The 22,071-nt window shown below is 40.9% G+C and overlaps 1 protein-coding gene across 6 annotated transcripts in view; it reads left to right on the top strand.

Annotated features, from left to right (window-relative positions):
• The window catches only part of eya4 (EYA transcriptional coactivator and phosphatase 4), a 79,452-nt gene that overhangs the window by 24,096 nt on the left and 33,285 nt on the right, over positions 1-22,071 (top strand). For 4 of the 6 annotated variants that reach the window (XM_050058394.1, XM_050058395.1, XM_050058393.1 and 1 more), the window contains 2 exons: positions 14,761-14,810; positions 18,411-18,532. In XM_050058394.1, coding sequence (XP_049914351.1) covers positions 14,761-14,810; positions 18,411-18,532 — 172 coding nt within the window. Of the gene's footprint in view, positions 1-7,809; positions 8,209-14,760; positions 14,811-18,410; positions 18,533-22,071 lie in introns of those variants that run through there. The other 2 variants (XM_050058399.1, XM_050058398.1) reach the window with 2 other exon arrangements.

The raw sequence follows: 22,071 nt of genomic DNA, 5'->3' as shown, positions 1-22,071 counted from the left end.
AAGACCACAGTATTGATAAGCTCTGACCTTAACGGTTCTGCTATCGGTACTTGAGCAGTCGCGTTTTTTTTTTTGTTTGTTTTGTTTTTTACAAGATAAACGTTATCTAGCACATTAATCTCACCAACTCCGTCAATTATCCATCATTGTATCATAATTTTCGCTATTCTCCCTGAAGACGAGAGATCTGTGTCACTCACCCTGGCTGCCTGCTGTGTGTGAGTGGAGAGAAGGGGACGGGGCTGTTGTTCCAGTGACACACACACAAACACACACGCACACAAGACAGCGCACACACCAACTCAAGCTCGTAGCTTACCTTTTAGATAGATAACAATGGCGGAGAGAGCCAAACGGTCAAAAGTGTGGCTTTACATTACAAGAGGTGATGCAGACACAGCACGTGGCGGCAACACAAGTAATTTGTCAAAACACCTTGTGAAAGTGCATCATATTCAGACGTACAGGGTCTGACTGCCCTAGCACAGCTAGTTCATTTACGTCCAGTTCGGGTTTGTAACATTATGCTAGCAGCCAACACGAAACGAGCCTTTCACATTACTCTTTGTGGCAGGGAACGGTCCACAAACCTCACCGCATTTTAGGGACTGTTCGTTACTTATGAAGGGACTGTCAGGGGAGGAGGGTGGCTGGTTGATTTTTATTTCATTTTTTTTATTTTATTTTGATCCCCCCATGTTAATCACTTATTGATGCTGTTTTTGAAGTATGAATGTCAATAATTAATATATTCCACTGAAATATCATTGATGTATTATAGAAAAGTGATTTATCTTTTTATAAATGACAAAAGGCACATCTGCCTAATTTTTGCTGTGGTATTGTGATACTACTCAGAACCATGATATTTTCACTGGTATCGTACCGTGGGTCCCAATTTTGGTACCGTGACAACACTATTATTTTATGTATTTTACATTTCAAGTTGTAAAAAGTAAAATGTTTTGTTAAAAAACTATTTTGTTGCAAAATGAGAATTGAGAAAATAAAGCAATTTATGATCTTAATTTGTTTTTTTCTTCCTCAAAAAGTATCAATAAGAGTACCGTTAAAATACCGGATTGATAAGCAGTATCAATAAGAGTAGTAGTACCGTTAAAATCTTAACGATATCCATCCCTAGTTGTATCAGTGGGTAATAACATACAACCTGCGTCCCATGGGTCGGAGAACTGTGCAATGTGTATTTTATGCTACAAAATCACTGTTATCTCTTGTTTTGTGTTTTCCTTTCCGAGCTGATGAACTCACACACAACATCAGTCTTTTAAAATCCACTGTAAGTCCTTTGTTTGTCCTGAATGGCGTAACATCTCTGTGTTATATAGCTTGGAGCGACCGTGCTGCGTGTTGTTCTCTCGTTTATCAGATTGTTCGTATTGTCTCGGGGGTTCGATGTAGAGGTCAGCGTCTAGTTTTAGCGCTATTTTTGTCTTTTTCTTTTTCTCTCCCTGTGTGATCTGAAGACAAAGGTTCAAAGACATTTGATACTTTAACTGTGTGTGAATATACCTTCAGCTCTGTGTCCTCCAAATTGTGAGTAATACTCAGCAGCTCTTGGCAAATTCATTTGAAAATAACAGGTAAAACCAGAGAGAGAGAGAGAGAGATGTTTTTGGAGAGTACCTTTTCACCCAAACACCTCCTCCTCCACCTCTTCCCTGCTCCACAGACTCACCCTGTTCTTCCCTTTCACTCCCTCACTTCTTTTTTTCTTTTATAGCTTCCTACTACACCTGAAAAAGGGGCATTTTTGGAGGCATAAAGAGAGGGATAGTTTTACACCTCCCCAGGCCGGGGGAACTGGGGGGTGTAGGAGGAGTGGTGGAGGGAGGGAGGAGGCTCGGCACAATGTATTTTACATGAAAGGAAGGGGATAGAGTTACCTCACCGATAACCACTCATACAAATGGGGAGAGCAGAGAGCTTTGAGCAGGGGACAGGTAAATGTGTGAGACTGTGTGTGTGTGTGTGTGTGTGTGTGTGTGTGTGTGTGTGTGTGTGTGTGTGGGTTTGAGAGAGAGAGAGAGAGAGAGAGAGAGAATGTGGAGGACAGATAGAGATGGAGGTTGTGTTGGTGTGGTGAGTAACATCCTTCATGAGCGGGTTTTGCGGTCAACACACACCGGCCGATGTCAGAGAGGAGCATGGTTGGATGATCATGTTGCACAGGTGTGTGTGTGTGTGTGTGTGTGTGTGTGTGTGTGTGTGTGTGTGTGTGTGTGTGTGTGTGTGTGCCTGTGTTTGTGAATGTGTGAAAGACTTTGTCTATTTTTATTATTTTCTTTCTGAATCCTGCTGTGTCAGGTACACAAATAATGTCTTTCTCATCTGTCTGTTCCTGACTTAAAAAACCCAAGATGGCGTCTAATCAGTCCAATGGAGATGCTCGTCTGGTGCATATGCAAAAAAAAAGAAAAAAAAAGAAAGAAAAAAAAAAGTTTCTACCTTCTGGGTTTACTTCCTTGTTGTGCGGTCCACTAAATATACACAGTAGTGTTTCACCTGGTGGGCCTGCCTGTGAGTTCCTGCTCGGCTCATGGACTTTACATTATGACGAGTTTTACAAATATAAAACATCCATAGATCAAAAATTTAGAATAGAAAGAGTAATGTTTGCAGAAAGAGTCTTGTTTGCAGTTCAAAGTGTCCTGTCAACAGTTTTACGGACTCTCTATTTTAGTGGTGGTCTATGGGGAAAATTCTTTTCGACCAACAGGTAATTTTTTTGCTGCAATACCAGAAGTGGCCACCGCTTTCCTGAGGGACTTGGGACATCATTAGCATGGCTCTAGTAAAACCAGTCTTTTACACTTCAGCTGTTGTACAGATTAGGCATACAAGATGTAATGTCTTCATTGTTGAGGTTTAAACTTGGTGTTGTAGATTTTTTTTTAGAATTTTTTTCTAAACAAGGTAACAAAGTGCTTCACAAAGTGCATGAAAATAAAAATAACAATACAATATTTCTAAAAAATGTGAAGAGCCAGGAAACATATTGTGTTACAGAGGCAAAAATAGAACAAAAGGATATAAAACACAACAGTTTGAAATCAAAAAAGCACAAATCAGACATTAAAAGGAAAAAACTTTCCTATAAAAATGTGTTTTATGATATAATTTAAAAGCAGGCAATTTGCAAGCCAGTCTAATCTCCTCAAGCAGAGAATTCCAGAGCTTTTGCATGTAGGAACACATTAATAGCATTAACGTGTTTTTTGTTTTTCATATACATGTATATATATATATATATATATATATATATGTGTATATATATAAAAGGCATTGAGTTATACTAGTCTTTGGACTTGGAGTGGTCATCTGATCAATTATTTAAACAGATAATAAATGCATTTCTATTGAGATAAAATTTAAAAAATCTAGGAAGCTTATGAAGAAATCTCACTTCAGTCTAAATGAAAAGAACAACAACAATAAAAGAGACACAGAGCAGCAGAGTGTGTCTCCGTCTGTCTCTCTGTCTGCCAAGTCAAAGATAAACTGCTGTTGTTCCACTTGAAGAACAAAGTAGTTCTCAAGGGCCTTTTAAAAGGGAGCGAGACACCTCCGTTCGACACTTTTAAAACCCTCCTAAAGTCAACAAAAACCCAGTCGTTTAGCCGTCTAATATACTACCTGCTTCCTTTTCTCACTTCACTGCTCTGATGTGCCCACGCCGCGCTACTGTACTGTTTTTGTATGTCTTTTATTTTTTTGTATTCCACCAGGCATGTTTTGGGACGCCTCCCCTGCTCCCTTCTCCACTTGCTGTGAAAATATTTCATCGGGGATGTTTTTGGACGACCCCCTCCCGATGGGGGTCCGGCCCGGCTAATAATAAAGTGCTTGAGTTGTCAAGCGCTTCGGCAACACCCTAATCTGTTCTGACAGCTAGTCCTCCACATGCGCTCTCAAACGCCCCGCGCACGCACACGAGTGCATGTCGGCATGCACGCACAGCACACTCTCGACAGGCGTTTGCACTGATGTATGCACATAGGTCCGCTGACAGTCTATCAATCAGGGTGTTTATTGGGGTTGGGGGGGATAAATGCTGTGGGACAGGGCCGCATGCTGTCGCCATGGTGACGGAGCTAAAGGTGGCGGGTGCACAGTTGGAGATGGTGGCCCTGTTCCAAATTGGTCTCCGGGCCTGTGTTCATTCGGCACCCTTCTCAGCTGTTTTCCGTTGCCGTGGGGATGTACAGTAACATTCAGAGTGGTCTGTATGTTAAAGGGTCCGCTCACCCAAATTAAAAACTCAATTGAAGCAGTATCTCCTGCAGCTATGCAGATATTCTAGTTTGTTTTGCCGTTGTTAGATCATAGCTCAAAATGTACATTAAAAATTTATTAACACGCTATGATATTTATGGTGTGTTCCATTTGAGCTGAGAGGTCAGAGTTTCTGATTTCCAGGTCAGAAATTTCAACTGGAACACCCTCTGAAGTCGGATTTCCAACTTGGAAAGTCCGAGGAACTTCACCAACCCCAACCTCAAAATCCAAGATGTCTGCTCCATGCATCAACAGTAGTGAAAGTTGTTGTAATATACTGTTAATAAGCACTTCTGTCTTATTTATGTCTCATTAATACAATGTAATGCATTTTATCAGGTGGTTTTGTTGGGGCAGCTGCAGCTCAAAGGTAGAGCAGGTCGTCTACTTATCAGGAGATCAGCGGTTCGATTCCCGGCTCCTCTAATCTGCATGTGAAAGTATCCTTGGGCATGATACCAAACCCCAAATTGCTCCTGATGGCATCTTTGATTGTGTTTGAATGTTTGACTGAGAAGCAGGTAGCACCTTGTACAGTAGCCTCGGCCATCAGTGTATGAATGTGTGTGCGAATGGGTGAAAGTGGCTCTGTAGTGTAAAAGCGCTTTGAGTGGTTGGACGACTAAAATGGCACCATACAAGTGCATCCATTTACCATTTACCAATGGCTGACTTATCTAGAACTAAATATACAAGAACCACGCACCAAGAATTATAATGAGGTGCTGGTTGCTGGCAATAGACTTGATTGTAGAAAACAAGTCTCTGGCTCCATTACATTTCTTTGAGTTTGCTCAACTGTTACGTCAACATTTTTGTTTTCCGACTTCTTGTACTGGAACGCAGTAAGCTCAGGTGTGACATCATTCCCAGCTCTGATCTTTGACTTCCGGGGTAAATGGAATTGCTATACCAACATGAAAAGAAAGTACACGTTGTCTTAGATGTTTGCTTTCCTACATTCCTTTACACATATTTTGGTCACTCCAGGTCACTCTTTGATCTCTCGATCTCTCGATCAGGCTTTTACCAGGTTAATTAAAGGATATATGGTCCGTTTGACACAATTGGACCATATTAAAACAGTACATCAGTACAACTTAGTGACATTGCTGCAGCCATTTAACAGCACAATGACAACTGAGTGGTGCTTCAAAGCAGTATGGTAAAGCCAATCAGCAGAATCTATCGACAAATGCCCCAACATAACGTGGATGTTTGGAGCAGCAAATCCCATCTAAACAAGATACATTCTGTCAGGTTACTGTTAGCCAAATAGCCTAACACATTTTATTCTGATGTGCGTTTAAAATCAGATTCGTGAGTAGGGTCAGAATCTGTTTACAATGATGAGTAGCCTCAGAAAGAAGATACAATTCATGTGTGAAAGACTGAGTAATAACTTTAATTTCCACAACTAGTAACCATGGTAGTGTAGCTCTGACTAACACAAAATCAACAGTTTGCATAGGTAGCCTAGAAAGCAGCTCCAGTGAAAACAGTTCATGAAAACTGGCAACTCAATCACCAGAATACATGTTGGTATTGAACCAGTGGCGTACAGTAGTTAGGATAGGATGGGCCCTAGTGCCAGATTTTGCTTCAAAACGGCTACCATATATTTTATGGTATTGTCACATGATCAAATACAGACTCGACGCTGGACAACATGAACCTACATATTACCGGTCATCACTGCAAATGTGTATATGACAAAATAGAAATTGTTCATTAAATGGATTTTTAAAATAGTAACTATAGTTAATATAATTTATGTTAAGTGAACATAGAATTTTTCAATAGACTGCTATTGACTACTTCACTGATGGAGATGGGTTTGCCTTTGCAGATATAGCAGATAATAGCATTTGTATTTTAGCGTGTGTTCTTCTTTGAACACAGGCGTATTTCTTAGGTGGAAAGTTCAATAACTCACAAGGGCCCGTCCTCTGCTTTAGAGATGGGGGCCCGTGTTTCTGCAAATCGACAGATAAGTATGTAACATTTGTACATTGTTATGTAGCAGATATGTCAAAACTTTACGTTTCTTTATTTCAACAGCACTGCGGTTAACATGTGGTTATGTTAGGCACAAAAACACTTGGTCATGGTTTCGAGAAACTCATGTTTGGGGTTAAAATACTCGATATTTGTGGCACAATTGGGCTGGAAATGCCACCAATGTCTCACTAAAAAACAGTCACTTTTGTTGTTTGTTGATCTCAAAGAGTGGTCTGCTGCAGCTTGGCAGACATTCATCCACCTTCCCCTCCACCTCCTGACAACAAAGTCAGCTCATATATATGTAATCACAAATACGTAGGACAATGGTTCCCAACTGGTGGGTCATGGTCCAAAAGTGGGTCTCCGGTCCATTCTGAATGGACCACAAGTGACTTTGAAACACACTTTATTTTTAAGTACAGTGAATTTCCAGCACAGAGCTTTTATTTTGAAGTGCCGGTTCCTGATGCAGAGTGACTGACTAACACATAGCTACTTGACAGAGACATGGCCAAACACAAGTATGGCACTGAACTTATTAAACTGTGTGGACCTTGAACTAATGACTGCAGAGAAATCTGGACCCTGTGGCCTGACCAGTTGGGAACCACTGACTTAAGAAACACTGATATGATACATATGAAATGTGCTATGTAATGTATCTGTGGTTTGCAGACATGTACATGCCAACATTTTCCTCTAGTGACTAAGCTGAAATTGGGGCACTTTCTGTAGAGACAAGTTAGAGCATCAGAGCTAAGAGAGAAAATATGACCCTGTAAATTTTTATGAGTGTGGTGAGGTTTACTTAAGGTATTTTGGACGAGATGTGTCAGACATCAAGGCTGGTTTAAGCCTGGTTTAAGTGTGCGTATGTGTGTGTTTGGGCATGTGCCTCCCCCTGACAACACCTAGACGACCACAGTGAAAGAGTGCCATCTTCAGACCGAGGCAACTGGGAATCCACCCAGTTGATACTACAGCCTCCCGAACTTCTCCCCCCAGCTCAGCTACACCTCACATATGACGCACACGTGCAGCCCGTGTGGTTCCAATTAACACAGATTGAATGTGTGTGTTCGTTTGCTCAGGTGAACATGTGAGTCTCTGTGTGGTGTGGGTGAGATGGGGGAGGGTGTGTGCATGTGTGTGCGTTGGGGGGGTCAATTGCATGGTGTGAAGTTTATGGTCTGGCCTGTACTTTCGACTGCACAGCAAGACCTCCACATCACGTCTCCATTTAGTGTCGGAGCACACGGATGTTTTTAATTTCGGGGGTTTATTTGAGTTATGTTATATTTTCAAAAATGGGATGATTACAGTGGAATTCAGTTTATTTTTATTTTTTTTAAAAGCTACATCTGTTAGATTTACAAAGTTCTTTTGCTTTAATTGTAAGCTTGAGTGAGTCTGCAGTGAGTGACAGCAGAGAGAGGGAGGGAGGGAGGGAGGGAGGGAGGAGAGGAGGAAAAGAGGGGGAGGAGGCAGAGGAAGAGAGAAACAGGACGACTGAAATGTTCCCCATTACTGGAGTCGAGGAAGACAGGAGCTGTGCATGGATTGACCTGAGAGATAGAGAGAAAGCGTAGTTTCTATGCAAGTTTGCGTCTTTTTTTTTTTCCTCCTCCAGCCGCTGCGTGTTCGCTCAGAGTGAAAGAGAAAGACAAGAAGGCTGCATTTTCTCCCCGTAGAGCAAAAACAAGAAAAACGTGACACCTGGAGTCACAAAGTGAGAGGCAGGTAGATTGAGACGAGTGTTTGAAGTGTGTTCGGAGGAGTGTGTGTGTGTTTGGGTTTGTGTGTGAGGCCAGCACGCCTGTGTCTGAGGGGAAGCCAGTGGATCGTACAGCTCTGTAATGCTCTGTGGAAGTATAGGACTGCTAACTGACCTGATTACACCCTGAGGTAAGAGCTCAAACTCTGTGGGTTTCATGCTCAAACTAATGCTGTAGTTTATTTAATCAAGCATTTATAATGTTTCTGTAAAGTTATATATGATATTTTACTTTATTTTTATTATTATAGTCACACTTCAAAATGAATAAATGCTGCTGTGTTTAGAAGAAAGACTATTCAATATTATAAATAAATCTAATTTGGCTGAATGGGTACAAAATTCAGAGCGTCCGGGAAAATAAGGTTAGTAGGTTATGATGACAACAGTGTAATTGTTTGATGGTCCCATTCCAAGTTAAATTACTAAACTCTATAAATAAACAAAGTATAATTCAATGTAAAATGAATGGAATCTAATTTCTTCATGCTTTTGAAATAAGAAAATAGTGTTTTGTTTTATTTCTGAATTGCTATTTAAATATTTTTAGATGCTCTGCTAAGTTATTTGTGCAACACTGAGGTTTGATAAAAGACTACAGCTCTGTTCTTGAATATTTTTATTAAAAATCTCCCGTATAAAAATTAATAATTTAATGAGAAATGCACAATTAATTGAAACTATGGCCATTTTTTTAAAAAGTGGAATTACTGCATTTACAAATTATTCATAGGATGTTTTTTAAGTTGATTATGAATCTAAATTAAATCCTTAAACGCAAATGTAAAAATTGTGAAACACATTTTAAGGCCTTCGTATACCATTTGTGTGTGTGTGTGTGTGTCTTTGTGTGTGTGTGCATGCAGCTCTATGCATGGTATCGGATGACCCTTTGCAGATGGGTTGGGTTATTACCAGAAACACATAGCGCTATTCTTCTCTTTCTCTCCCTCACCCCCGTTTTTCTCTTCCTGCACAGTGCTCTCGCAGTTTGCCAGAAACAATAACACAAACCCTGTTGATGCACCTTTCATGTTGAATTTTCGAGTCTTGAGCGAGCTCGTTAAAAAGCAAAAATACAGTGAGGGCCGAAAAGAGAACAAAACAAGGAAACGCATCCAGAACCGAGACTGCTTCTGCTTATTTCTGACTCACACCTACTGTTTCTTATTACGGCCCTTTGAGGGTCACATTAGGCCTCACGTTATCATCGCAGCCATTAGATGATAAATGTCATCGAGTGAGTGGCAACACAAACGCAGCAGTGTGTAATTCCCTTAAATAAATCATTGTTATTAGTGCTAATTACCTGGGGTACCTGTATTCATCCCTCAGGGAGTCCCCGGGCTGTGCAGGTTGTGTTCCGGAGCGGTCACCCGGCCAACCAGGTCAAAGGTCGCCTATTTAAGTGGCTCAGATGACACAAATGGGTCCTTCAGGCATCGTGGCCGTCTAATAGTACGGTTAGAGGCCCTTTGTTTTGTTATTAGAGATGAAATTGGGTGTGTTTTACTGCAACATACAGGAAGAGGGAGGTTGACGTAGGAGTTCTCTTGGATCTTGGATTTTATGACATGTATATTTATGTATATCAATATTAGGGCCGGGGGATATGGAGAAAATCAAATATCACAATAGTTTTTTAACCATTGCCTCAATATCGACATCGCGGTGATGTTGTAGGGTTGACTATTACCCAATGAGATTTTTGATGTGGATATACAACCCGGTCTCACTCCCAATTCATCAATTACCAATGCTTGGTCAGTGGCCCTCACACAGAGCCAACCTACTGGTGTTATGAGACGCACATGGCGGCAACATTTTTTGGACGCTGTGAGCAACTGCCATAGAATAAAGAAAGAGAAAGTCTACATAGGATGGGTGGGAGGTGAGGTAGATGGGTCAAACACACTCCAGACTTTCACCCAGGAGACACCTCTTCGTTTTGTTTGTTCATTATTTTAATAACGGTGCAGTTTGTGATGCTGTAGTAGTGACGTATGTCGCGTGACATTACATCACGTTATTAACAAATTTACTTATTTTGAACCAGCTCATTCAGTGGCACTGATGATAGTTAAGGACTGAAATGTTTGTGGCTGTTTTTACTGACTCTTTAGGCCTCTAATTTTTTGTACTTTGAGCACTTTTTGGTGTGCACAGATGTCTTAAATCAGGGGTTGTGTGATAACCACACATTATTATTGCAACATTTAACTGGGCCTGTACAAGAAGTTATGAATTTTTAATCGACTGTATCAGTATGTTGTGTGCACCCATTTCCTAATAACGAGGCAACTCTGGCTAAAAAATGTAATTTAATTTAATTTTAAAAGCCTCCACTGGGAACCTATTTGTCGCTGTTCGTGTGTCGGAATTAGAAGTCTGCGACACATCAAGAGCCCTGATTTGCCTTTAAACAGAGAAAGCTGTTTGTGGGACAATGGATCGCTTTATTGTACGGAGCAAATTACGACAAAGCTCCAGTGAAGACGACCTAAAAAACAGTCAGTAGTCAGTATCACGAAAGCTACCTGTCTTATTTATTCTTATTTTTATTGTCTTATGTCGTGATAAGAGTGATAACATACGTTACAGAGGCTACTGTGCACAGATATAAATACAAGTGTGTCTTGAGATTTTGTCTTGCCCATTGGTGTGTCTTGAAGTTTGAAACCACTGTCTTAAATAAAAAGACTATTTTTGAATTGATCTCAGCCTGTGGAACTTTTTGTGGCTTTCTAGCCCTGTGACATTGGTGTGCGGGTATCTCCTCTGCCATCCTTTCTTGTTTGTCTATTGTATCGATGCACCCAAGACAAAATTAAGCTCAGTTTCACAGCAGCATTTTATCTTAACCTATCCTAACCATGATGTTTTTTTCTAAACCTAACCATATGCTTTGTTGCCTAAACCTAAGAAAGTAAACCTAAAATCAGAGTGGTTTTGACTTTTCGGCACACTGACCAAGTGAGAATATGTTGGGATATCCTCCTGAACACATTTTGGGTTCACTTGACCTTATACTTCATTCTACCTAACTTAGACCTGTTGTTCTCATTCGTGGACACTTTTTGTGCCATCTAACGGTGGTAAGAGCACATTACACTAATCCATGTAAAAACAAGATGGCAGCCATCTCTGCCAAGTCAGTCTGATCCCAACACAAAATTGGACAAGTTCAAACACCTGATCACATTTTATGGGGTTAAAACTAGTTTATTCAGGATTAATAATGTTTGTAGTTTGATATTGCAACAAATTTGACCAATTTTAGCAACAGTACCAGGCTAAGACGCTGTCATTTAGGAAGTATTCGTATGAAGACACTGGGACCTGAGGGCACTGTGACTTTATGATCGTTTCGTTTATCAGGTCCTACTGATCCCAAATAGCTAGGAGAAATTAAAAATGTATACCAAACAAAAGTTGGGGTCTCAGGAGGATATAATGCCCCTAAGTTGGCAAAAGCAAATCATGTAACAGCTAGAACACTTTGGTAAGTTTGGAAAATTACATCACTTTACTGTAATAAAACCATTAAGGTAACCAAAAGGCAACATTCAAATTATCTAAAATCTATGGCAACATGTAGTCGTGTATCACGATATCAATATAATACCTATTTATTGCACAGCCCTATTTTAGATGACCCTAAAAGCCTTATATTTATATGTATAATAGGGTGGTTTTAACGGGTCTCCATTGGATCATTAACGGAAGTGTCTATTAATGATATCACAGGAAAAGAAGTTTTAGCACTTGGCAAAAAAAAAAATGTTTCGGGTCAATTTTGTGTCTTAAAATCATGATAACGAATTAAATGTGTTATAGTAATTATATTACATATGGAGTGTTTCTGATAGACGAAGATAAAAGTGGTGAGGTAGTGGGAGAGACTCGGAGAGGTCAACTCTGAGAGAAAGTGTGCAACGGATAAAGCACAATGATAAAAGCTTTTCAGGATCAAAGCCCTCGTGTGCTTGTGTTTTCACAGATCGTGTTGAGACAGAAACAGCCAGGGTTGTGTGTTTCCATGCGTGTATGTGTGTGTGTATATACGGGCTGTGTGTGTGTGTGTGTGTGTGTGTGTGTGTGAGCGTGCGCACCCTCGTTTGTATGTGGCCCTGCGTGTGCGTTACATGTGGATTGCAGTTTCTCACGGCCATGCTGTTGATGTCGTGACTGACAGCCTTGTTAAATTTCAGTAAAGCATGAAACGTGACATGAAAGTGGCTTGCGTGCGCGTGTGCGTGTGTGTGTGTGTAAAGTGATCCATACGAGGGCACCGGCTAACCTTTGAACCCTGTCTTAAACAGCTAAGTGCTGCTTCTTATTCGCTCTCAGCAGGATCCTCTAATCAGAACCATAACACCACAACTCAAACAGAACTTCTCCCTCTCACACCCACACACACACGCACACACACACACACACACACACGCACACACAGAAATGTCCTAGTTTCCAAATACCTGGAGTTCAGTGTCTGCTTTGCCAAGCACTTTCTCTGTATACTTACCTGTGATTGCGATAATGTGCAAATGACTTGAATATATGCTGCCTGGGTGAATTTGACCGTGTATGTGTGTGTGTGCATTTCCATGTGTGTGTGTGTTTGGCACCTCGCGCGTGCCCTACACCTCGACAGTGTGTTGACACAGTGATTATGGGGCAGCTGGTACACATTGGCCCTCGCTCCGCCCTGCATTTACTGTCCTAATTAGTTCCTGTTCCAAATAAGAGAGAGGAATTTTAATAGAGAACCGCTGGTCCACCGTCGAGCGCCGCATACCCTCACACACACATGAAACCAGCCGGTGTGTGAGCGCGGCGAGTGTACGCTGTGGTGGAAAGGCGCTGAGGCTGAAGTGTTTTCTTAATTCTTTTTTTTTTTTTTTTTCTACTGCAATGATGAAGGAAAAGTTCCAGGGCGCAGTGATTGACACCGGCAAATGGCTCAGTCGCCGCCCTAAGTCGAGGCTCGATTTAGTGTCTACGGTGACACGTTGGAGGGTGAGGAGTGAGCCCTGTGACCTAACATGACCCCGCCGTGACCTTTCACCTCTTTAAGGGTTGAGGAAGGGGCTTGAGCTGCGGGTGGAGCGGGGTCACGGGTGAACAAGGGAAAGTTCGTATCTGTCACTCAGACGCCAGTTAGCACTTCTGTCACGGTGGTGGCTACAGCTACGGACACCGGGCTTTGATTTTTTTATGGTTTCTGCATTTTAGTAACATTTGAAGAGGTGGTTCCCGACCCCCTTCCACCAGGGACACTTTTAATCACTGAGTAAAGTGACGCCCCCTGACTAAGTGACATATTTTATAGATATTTCATATTATAGTCAATGCATAAAACAACGGTACAGAACATCTGATAAACAGAATAATTAGCCCAAATAGTGAACACAATAAGTACAGATGTTTAAGTAAATTTAAGCAGCGTATTTCCTGTCATATTGCATCAGAGATGAATTACCCCAATATTTTTACAGACTTTTTATGCGACTGTCCGTCTGTATTATGTGTATGTATTTTTGAACACTCATGCACACTTAATAGGCTTCTTTTTTTTGGATAAAGTCAGTGTTTTCTTCTCCCTGACACTTGGCCATAGCTCTTCTGTTGTTTTAACTGCATTCTTTTATAATGCAGGACGAGGCTGTTTAATAGAGTGATTTTTTTTTTAATATATATATATATACTTTATTAATCCCCCTGAGGGGAAATTCAATTTTTTCACTCTTTTGTCATTAACACGCAGGTCTGAAAGACACACACATGCACAAGCAGGACCTATACATGCACAAAGTGAAGGCTCTGTGAATATAGCTCGTCTTCTCTTCTTAGCTTGTGAGATTGTTTTTTTTTTTTACTTTTTTTATTTTTATTTAGTTTTCCCTGCAGAAATAATTGAAATACGGAGATATAGGTCTGAGATATATATATATATTTTTTAGGTTTTCCAACACCCAAAGAGGGGTTCACGACCCCCTGCGAAGCTTTGGCAACTCCTAATGGGGGTTGGGACCCCCAGGTTGAGGCACCAGTTTACAAGAGGATTCAGAAAGTCAGATGCACTTTGCTGCAATTTTCTGTTTACTCTGAGGTAATTTAACATCAAATTTGAGCAGGGGCGTCGCACCAAATTCAATTCCATGTCTCTCTCATGGACCTATATTGAATTTTTCTATTGTTTTCTCTTTTTTTTTGCTAACAGCAAAAATTAATAGCATCTTAATACTGATGAAGCTGCAGGGGGAGTAAAGTTTTGTGTCTTTTGCAAGGGGTGAGATTATTTTTTTATGCAAAATTAAGTCTCTCAACTGATTCATTTGAACAATTTTAATTCAATTATGGCACTAAAGACTTAGAAATAAAAAAAGTTTGCAAACATAACCAAACTTTTCATTTCAGCTTTTCATTGGCCCTCCCTCCCACTTTGTTCCCTGGGCAATCAGTCCCTCTTTCCCCCCAGACTACAACTCCCCTCGTTTTCATTTCATTTCTCCTTCAAGTGCAGAGGGCGGGAACTTATTCATTTATTACTCACAACAGTTCCTGATACTGATATAAATCATAAACACAAGTTTACAAGGCTGGTGTCTGACGCACTAAACGCTAATGTACAGTAAAGTGTGTGTTTGGTTAACACTTCCTCTGCTCTGGTTTCTCTGCAGGTGAAGAAATCACACAGTGAATCTCATGTTCCAGACCCTCCGGACGCCAGGTACGCTCACGTGTCTGTTTGTGTAATATGACAAACAGCGTTAGAGTTTTCAGAACTGTGTGTGTGTGAGTGTGTGTGTGTGTGTGTGTGTGTGTCCTAGCTCTCTGGTCATGGTGCAGCGAGGTGAGGTTACACTGCAGTTGTGAGGTGTGATGAGTTCATCAACACTTTCCCAAGACCTCAGAGCCTGACTCACACTCAGGCAGAGGGAAAGATGCAGTGATCCAGTCGAAGGACAAGTGAGGGGAGCACGCTGCAGGCTACACGGTCTTTAATTTACAGTTGGTAGTTGAAAAACTTGACAGTAAAATAATTAATTGAAAAGAAAAAATGGCTCCAGCTGCTGAAGTGAGAGGATTTGCTGCTTTTCTTTGTTACATATGGTTATAAACTAAATGTCTTTGGCTTTTGGATGCTGTGGTGATTATTTTTTTCATTATTAATTTTATTTAGATATCTATATATTTTACGTTGTATGCAGTAAAAGATGAATAAATTGATTAAAAAAATAATAGCAGATAAATAGTGGTGCCTTAAAGTGTTCATTTCACACAACACACCGCACTGCAGAGGAAAAGGTTTGGTTTCAGTTGCTGCTTTTCTTGGTCATATATGATTGTAAACTGTAACTATCTTTAAGTTTTGGACTTTTGGTCCAAAGAGAAATCAAGATACATAAAGGGTAATGTCAGTATTTTTCATCCTGAAGCCTATTTTCCATGTTCTTGTGTCTAAGTGACAAATGGGAGCAACAATTTCTGAATGTGGTCCATTTATTGAGCGAGAGCCTGCAAGTGATGTCAATGGGCAATTACGCTCCGTCAATTAACATCCAATAGAAGTGCTTGTTTTTGTCACTGACAGGCTCAGATTATTACTCTAACGGTCTGACAACATCATGGAAAGGATCTCAACAGAGAAAGACCTTTGCATGAAAGTTTAAGGCGCTTCTTTTAACCAGAAACAGGCTGCAAATCTCTATCGCCAAACCCACCAGACTCAGTTTAAATAAACAGTCATTTTATCATAGTGAGACACACTTCATTCAGAGTCAACAGAAACAAAACAAAACAGAACTCACCCAGTAAGATGTGAAAATATGCTGACTCTATACACGCTAAAATGACTGTTTATTTAAATGGAGTCTGGTGAGTTTGGCAATGGCGATTTCAGGGCTGTTTCTGTTTAAATGAAAAGGATATTGTTCTTTAACCCAAAGGTATATCTCTGTAGGGATCCTTTCTATAATGTTGTCAGACAAAACAAACAATTCGAGCCAGTGAATTGCATGTAAAGTCAATGTCAAGATGCAATTAGGCGCGATGGATGCAACGCAAATGATGCGAGTAGCGTAGCGCAATTTCGTGTCATATGCTTATTTACGAGATTTGCAAAATCTAAACTTCAGTGACTGATTTGCGCCGCAATAGCCAATAAGCATTGAGATCCTCTGGGGATATGTGACGCCAAGGACATACCAGCGGAAGTTCATTAATCAAGTCAGCAATTTCACGTGCGTATGACTTGAGTTATTCGCATGTATGAAGCAAATCAACACAAAATATTCTAGCATTCAAACTCACGCAAGTAACGCGACACAAAAATTTGCATCGCCTTTGTTGTAAACACAACATTAGAATATCTATCTGAGCCTGTCAGTGGCAAGAACAAAAACTTTAAGTGGACGTAAACTGACGGTGCACAAATGCCCCGAGTGGTTACACTGCAGCCTGTTTCGATGATGCTAGCTGCAGCCGTCTCACGTAATAGTGAACCAATTTGAAAACTTGATGTACTTGGTGTCCAAATAGACACAAAAACATGGGAAAATAGGGGCCAGTTTGAAAAATACCAAAGTTACCCTTTAAAGTCATCACCTCGGGCTCTGAGAAAGTGAAATGCCGTTTTTCTCCACTATTATTTCTATCAATATAGATGTATATTTTGTTCCGTTTTGTGCAGTAAAAGATTAACCAGTTGATTAAAAAATAATAGCTTTTAAATCTATAGTGAAAATAATAGCGCCTAAAATCTAATTCACACACAACACTGTGCATTGCATTAAGATATTTTTTTACTGACCAGACATAATGCGAAAACCAGAAAAGAGTTTATGAAACACCAACTCCTGCCATCGCCTCCCGAGAGGAGTGAAACAGAGAGCGAAGAGAAAAAAAAAAAAGAAAAGGACAAGGAGGGGAGACAGAATCATTTCCTGCTGTTGAGAGACAAAAGAAAAAGGATGGATGAAGAGTGTTGAAACACACGAGAGAGAAAAAAACATAATCTGTGAAAGCTCTTAGCTGTTATTGTATGGCTGAGATATTTTTAGGCTTTTGTTGGAAGTTAAGGCTCGGCCATAGGAAAGTAAAATAGTGATCAGAGTTTGCAGATCAAAATGTGCAGGAGAGTAAAATGACTGTTTAGGTGTAAATAGAAACAAAGAGTTGTTTATCTTTCACACGTTTTCTCTTTTTCGCCCTGTAGCCGCGTTTTCCTCCTCCGCTGAAAGCTATATGTTTATACCTGTCAGTCTGACAGTGGGTTGCAGTCATGTGTGGCGATGCTATCTGCCCGTAGCATTGCGATGGCCAGCTTCCAGACCACGACACAGATGTACTGCACACACACACACACACGTACAGAGAGTTTGAGAACGGCAGCCCGCATTTGTTTAATTCTCCCTCCATCTCTGTCACGTCTCGCTTTGATGTCTCGCACAAGAGCACAAGTGTGACCGACCTGCGGGCGGCATGAGTCAGGACACACACACACACACACACATACACACACGTTCATATGAGGTACTGTCCATACACACACTGACTCAACATGAAACTATGTCCAGCACCAAAGGACATGTCAGAGTGTGGGTTTGTGGCGACAGTGATGAAGAGTCATGAGCGAGTGTTTAATGTTGCTTTTCTTACAGTGTCCATGCATGAAAGTTTATTAAAAACACTTACACCTCTCACTGGGGGTTACGAACCGCGGGGTGAGCGGTTGTCACCGTGGTAACAACTCATCGGGATCCAAATAAACACTGATATATGAAAGGCAGACTTCTTCTCTGCCGTAAATGTGTATCTTCATTCTCGTCATGTCTCTATTTACTTCCACTTACCCCGCACACACACGCACACACACACACACACACTCTCACTTTGCCGTTACCACCTTGTGTGCTGGTTCGTCCCAGTCATGCATGTGGAACACATTGTAAAACTAAAGCATGCTGGCAGGCTGTGGGTTTGTATTGGAGCCCAGAAGTGCACAAACACACACATACACACACGCATACACACTCTATAAAAGAGCCAGCAGGCCCGCAGACAATGTCTAGCGCCTCTGAACACATGCTCGTGTAAGCTAACTGGTACGGAGAAGCATGAAGTTTATGACTTGAATGTGTGTGTGCGGTTCCTGTGTGGATATGCAGTATGTCACTGAATGTGTTCGGTGAGATCTCAACGTAATATATAGAGGTGGGAGATTCCCAGCTGTGAGAGCATATTGCTGTTGATCTGTTATTCATTCAAAAATCGCAGTTCATCTTTATTTCTCCCCCCCGACTCTCTCTCTCTCTCTCCCTCCCTGTAGGTCTATGGAAATGCAGGACCTAGCCAGTCCTCATAACCGTGTGGGAGGTGGAGATTCGACGGGCTCCAAGCTGGACAAGAACAACCTTGGCAGCCCCTCCATCACCACCAATGGAACAGGAGGTGAGACGGCAGAATGTGTTGGGTGCTGCAGTAATGAATGAACAGTTGTGTCTTTGATACAGAGTTTAGTTTTTAAAATATGTTTTTTTCCCTTCATTTTTTCCCCTTTTTTTCTTCTTCAAGCCAATTCTGTTATCAGCTTGTGTTCAGTCATTGATAAGACTTGTAAACATTAGGAAGACAAAATGTACTGTTCATATACCTAATGACACTTACGCAAAATTTTGGGAAATACACTTATTGCCAGGAGTTAGATGAGAAGACTGATACCACTTTCATGTCTGTATAATTAATGTGAAGCTCCCGCCAGTAGCCAATTAGGTTAGCTTAGCACAAAGACAGCTAGCTTGGCTCTGTCGAAAGGTAAAAAGACTCATGTAAAAAGTGTTTCCACTTTTGTACGGATAAAACACATGAGATGTAACATGTTAAAAGGGATACTTTGCTGATTTTCAACCAGCTCTCTGTCACTGCAGTGTGGGCAGTGTGTGTGCATGCTGCCAGCGACCAGAGCTCTCTCCTCATCTGCCAGCCAAAATCTGCCAGATGACGGGTTCTGGCTTGCTCTGGCATCTTTGGTCTGTCAGACACGTGGGCGAGCTTTAAAGGAAGCCTGTATAAGATTAAGGAGGATTCAGCGGAATCGCATTATCTGGGTGTGTTAGTCCGGCTTTGAGAAATTGGATTTGGTACAATTTCAGTCAGACTAACATTTTAACATGTATTTTTAAAGTCTGGTTTGAGTCAGACGAGCACAATAAATTGATTTTCTCTAATATCATGTTAACGTAAAGATGGAGGTAAATGTGGCAATCTCAGAGAACGAGGACCCGCTCCCTATGTAGATATAAACGACTTATTCTAAGCAAATGAAAACACAATGATTCTTGTTTTCAAAGAAACATCCTTATTATATTCCATTTCTGCCAATATATCCCTCTAAATCCTACGCACTGGACCTTTAAAAGATGCAGCTGGGTGAATTTTGTTGCCTCAGGGCAGAGTCAGGCTGTTTCCAGCTAAGCTAACCAGCAGCTGCCAGATAGGAAATATTAAATGATGGTAACAGAGGCTTAAAATAATAGTATTTTGAGTGAAAATATCAAACACAAGTCAAGAGAACAAATAGACCTTAATGTGTAAATGACTGACATACTCTGACATACCAAAAAATCTACCCACATACGGTTGTTTTATAAAGCAAGGTGATGTAGCTACATATGATGCGTGGAAGGGGGTCTAAGTCCATAAGTCCATCAATCTGACAGTTTTAGAAATAGCCTACTAGTGAACCACTAAACTACAAGACAGCATGACCGGAAGCCTGCTCATAATCTGCACGAAAATAGTTAAGGCCTTGAACTAGGCTAATTACCATAAACCTTCAATTAAAAGCCTAATCCCAATTAAAGGCCCAGTCCTTTTACTAGCCCGGTGTGGCTACACATTTTGACAAATAAAGGCCTGTCTCAATTTTAGGCCTGGTCTGGTTGCCAAGCAGTTCATTTTTATAGAGGTTTTTTGGATGTTTAAAAGTGAGTTGTTGGCTACCTCAATTGTTGATTACCCTGAAAGTTATTCATATTCCTTTAGTCCGTAAGAGTCCTCAGATCCAAAAAATCAAAAGGGTTTTTCATAAAAATTAATCCAGGTTGTGAGAATTGTTTTAACAGGATACAAGGGTGCCGGCATAATCCTCGAGTGCTGTAACTCACTTTCGAACTGAGCAACAGTTTTCTGTGAGAGGAATTAAAGGCCTGTCCCAAATATAGGCCTGTTGATTTTAGTGATTTAAGCGAATAATAGCCTGAGCAATTAATTGAAGTTTTATGGTAAATAAATAACCAGGCTTCCTAGTGCATTCAAAACAACGTGACTTGAACTTTGCCGCATACTTTAGTGAGAATTTTAAGCTCCAGAACAACAGCCAGGTTAGTGAGTCACGTTTATCATAGCCTGCACCAAGCATGATTGGCTGGAAAGAGGTCAGGTGAGAATAGATTTGCTATTCTGATCATGTCGGCAAAAGAATTAAAATGAGACGCAGCAGACTAAATCCAACTACTAATTGTAAGTGTCATGAAATGACCGAAATTATTATGCATTACGGCACTTTGGGGCATTACTAATCATACATTGTGCAAAGGGCAAAATAACATAAACACACGATAATGATCTTACATCTGGAAACACTGCTGTAGCTTCACATTTTGCATAAACAGAGTGGTATCAATCTTCCCATCTAATTCTTGGCAAGAAAGCAAATACGCGTATTTCCCAAAATGTATAATTCCTTCGAGTGCTGTGTAGATCAATCTATCTTTTCAAGAATGGTACAAGAGTAAGTGTTGCCTTTAAAGTCAGGATATCAGAGTCACTGTGAAACCCAGCTGTTGTCTCAGAGTACACCTCGACATGCCATGCTCGCAATAATTGATGTAATTTTTTGAAACTAAATGAGAAAACACATAAAGTCTGAACACGTCTGCTGCACATGCTGTGCGATGTTTATGTGGGAAACATGCACTTGTGATTTTTTATGACATCTTGTAAATCACTTTGGGCAAAACCGATAAGTGTAATGTACTGTAATGAAATCTATTGCAAAGTCATCAGTCAGAGATTTTCAACATGCAGAGATAAGTACTTTTTGAGGAATTTATCGAGACGGAAGGAAACACGCACATGCAAACACACACACACACCATGCTGGCATGAGGACTTGAGCAAACCACTGGAGAATGTGTGTAAACACACGGTGAAGCACTTCTGCTCTCCTCCGCTAACCGCTTAGCGAAGTGTGTATGTGTATGTGTGTGTTTGACTGTATACGTTTGAGTGCGAGCCCAAAATCCCCCTGGAAACTATTCACTCTACAAGAGCATTAAAGCATCACAGCTCTCTTAGATGTCAACACCAGTGAGCGCTCTCCTCTCTGTCCTCCCCCTTGTCTTTTTCTTCCTTTTCTTTTCCTCTGTCCATCTGCGTTTCTCCTTCCCTCCTCTCATCTTCTGTCACCCTTGATCTCCTCCTCTCTCAGCGTCTGTCCTCTTCAATATTTTTTGACAGGGCAGTTTGATGTAATAGCACTGGATGTAAGTGCTTTTGTCGAGGGCGATCCTTTGATCTATTGCTGTTTTAACAGGCGATGGAAACTAAAGCAATGGAAAAAGTGAGATACTGCATTTTGGTGGACTTGATGTGTCAACACACACACAGTCACAGATATAGCCGGAGTGGACTTAACAGCGCATTCAGACCATATTAGAGCACGTTAAATCATTTTTGATGAGCTCACGGTTAATGGTTTAAGCAGACAGAGCCGGGACTACATGCTCACAGCCAAAACAAACTACATACCCAACATTCCCCTCACCTGACATCAGCCAGAGCTAGGGCCCGCGGGCCATCTCCATAGCAACTCATTTGTCTTCATTAGGGCTTGTCCAATGGGTCGTATTGCTCCCGGAGGGGATTAATGAACTTGTCCTGAATTAAATGGAGTTCTCAGATGGTCACTGATGATGAGTTTTAATCAT

The sequence above is a fragment of the Epinephelus moara genome, chromosome 12, assembly GCF_006386435.1.
Source record: "Epinephelus moara isolate mb chromosome 12, YSFRI_EMoa_1.0, whole genome shotgun sequence".
Lineage (NCBI taxonomy): Eukaryota > Metazoa > Chordata > Actinopteri > Perciformes > Serranidae > Epinephelus > Epinephelus moara.
The sequence above is the reverse complement of the archived record's forward strand: the minus strand, read 5'-3'. Positions and strand labels throughout refer to the sequence as shown.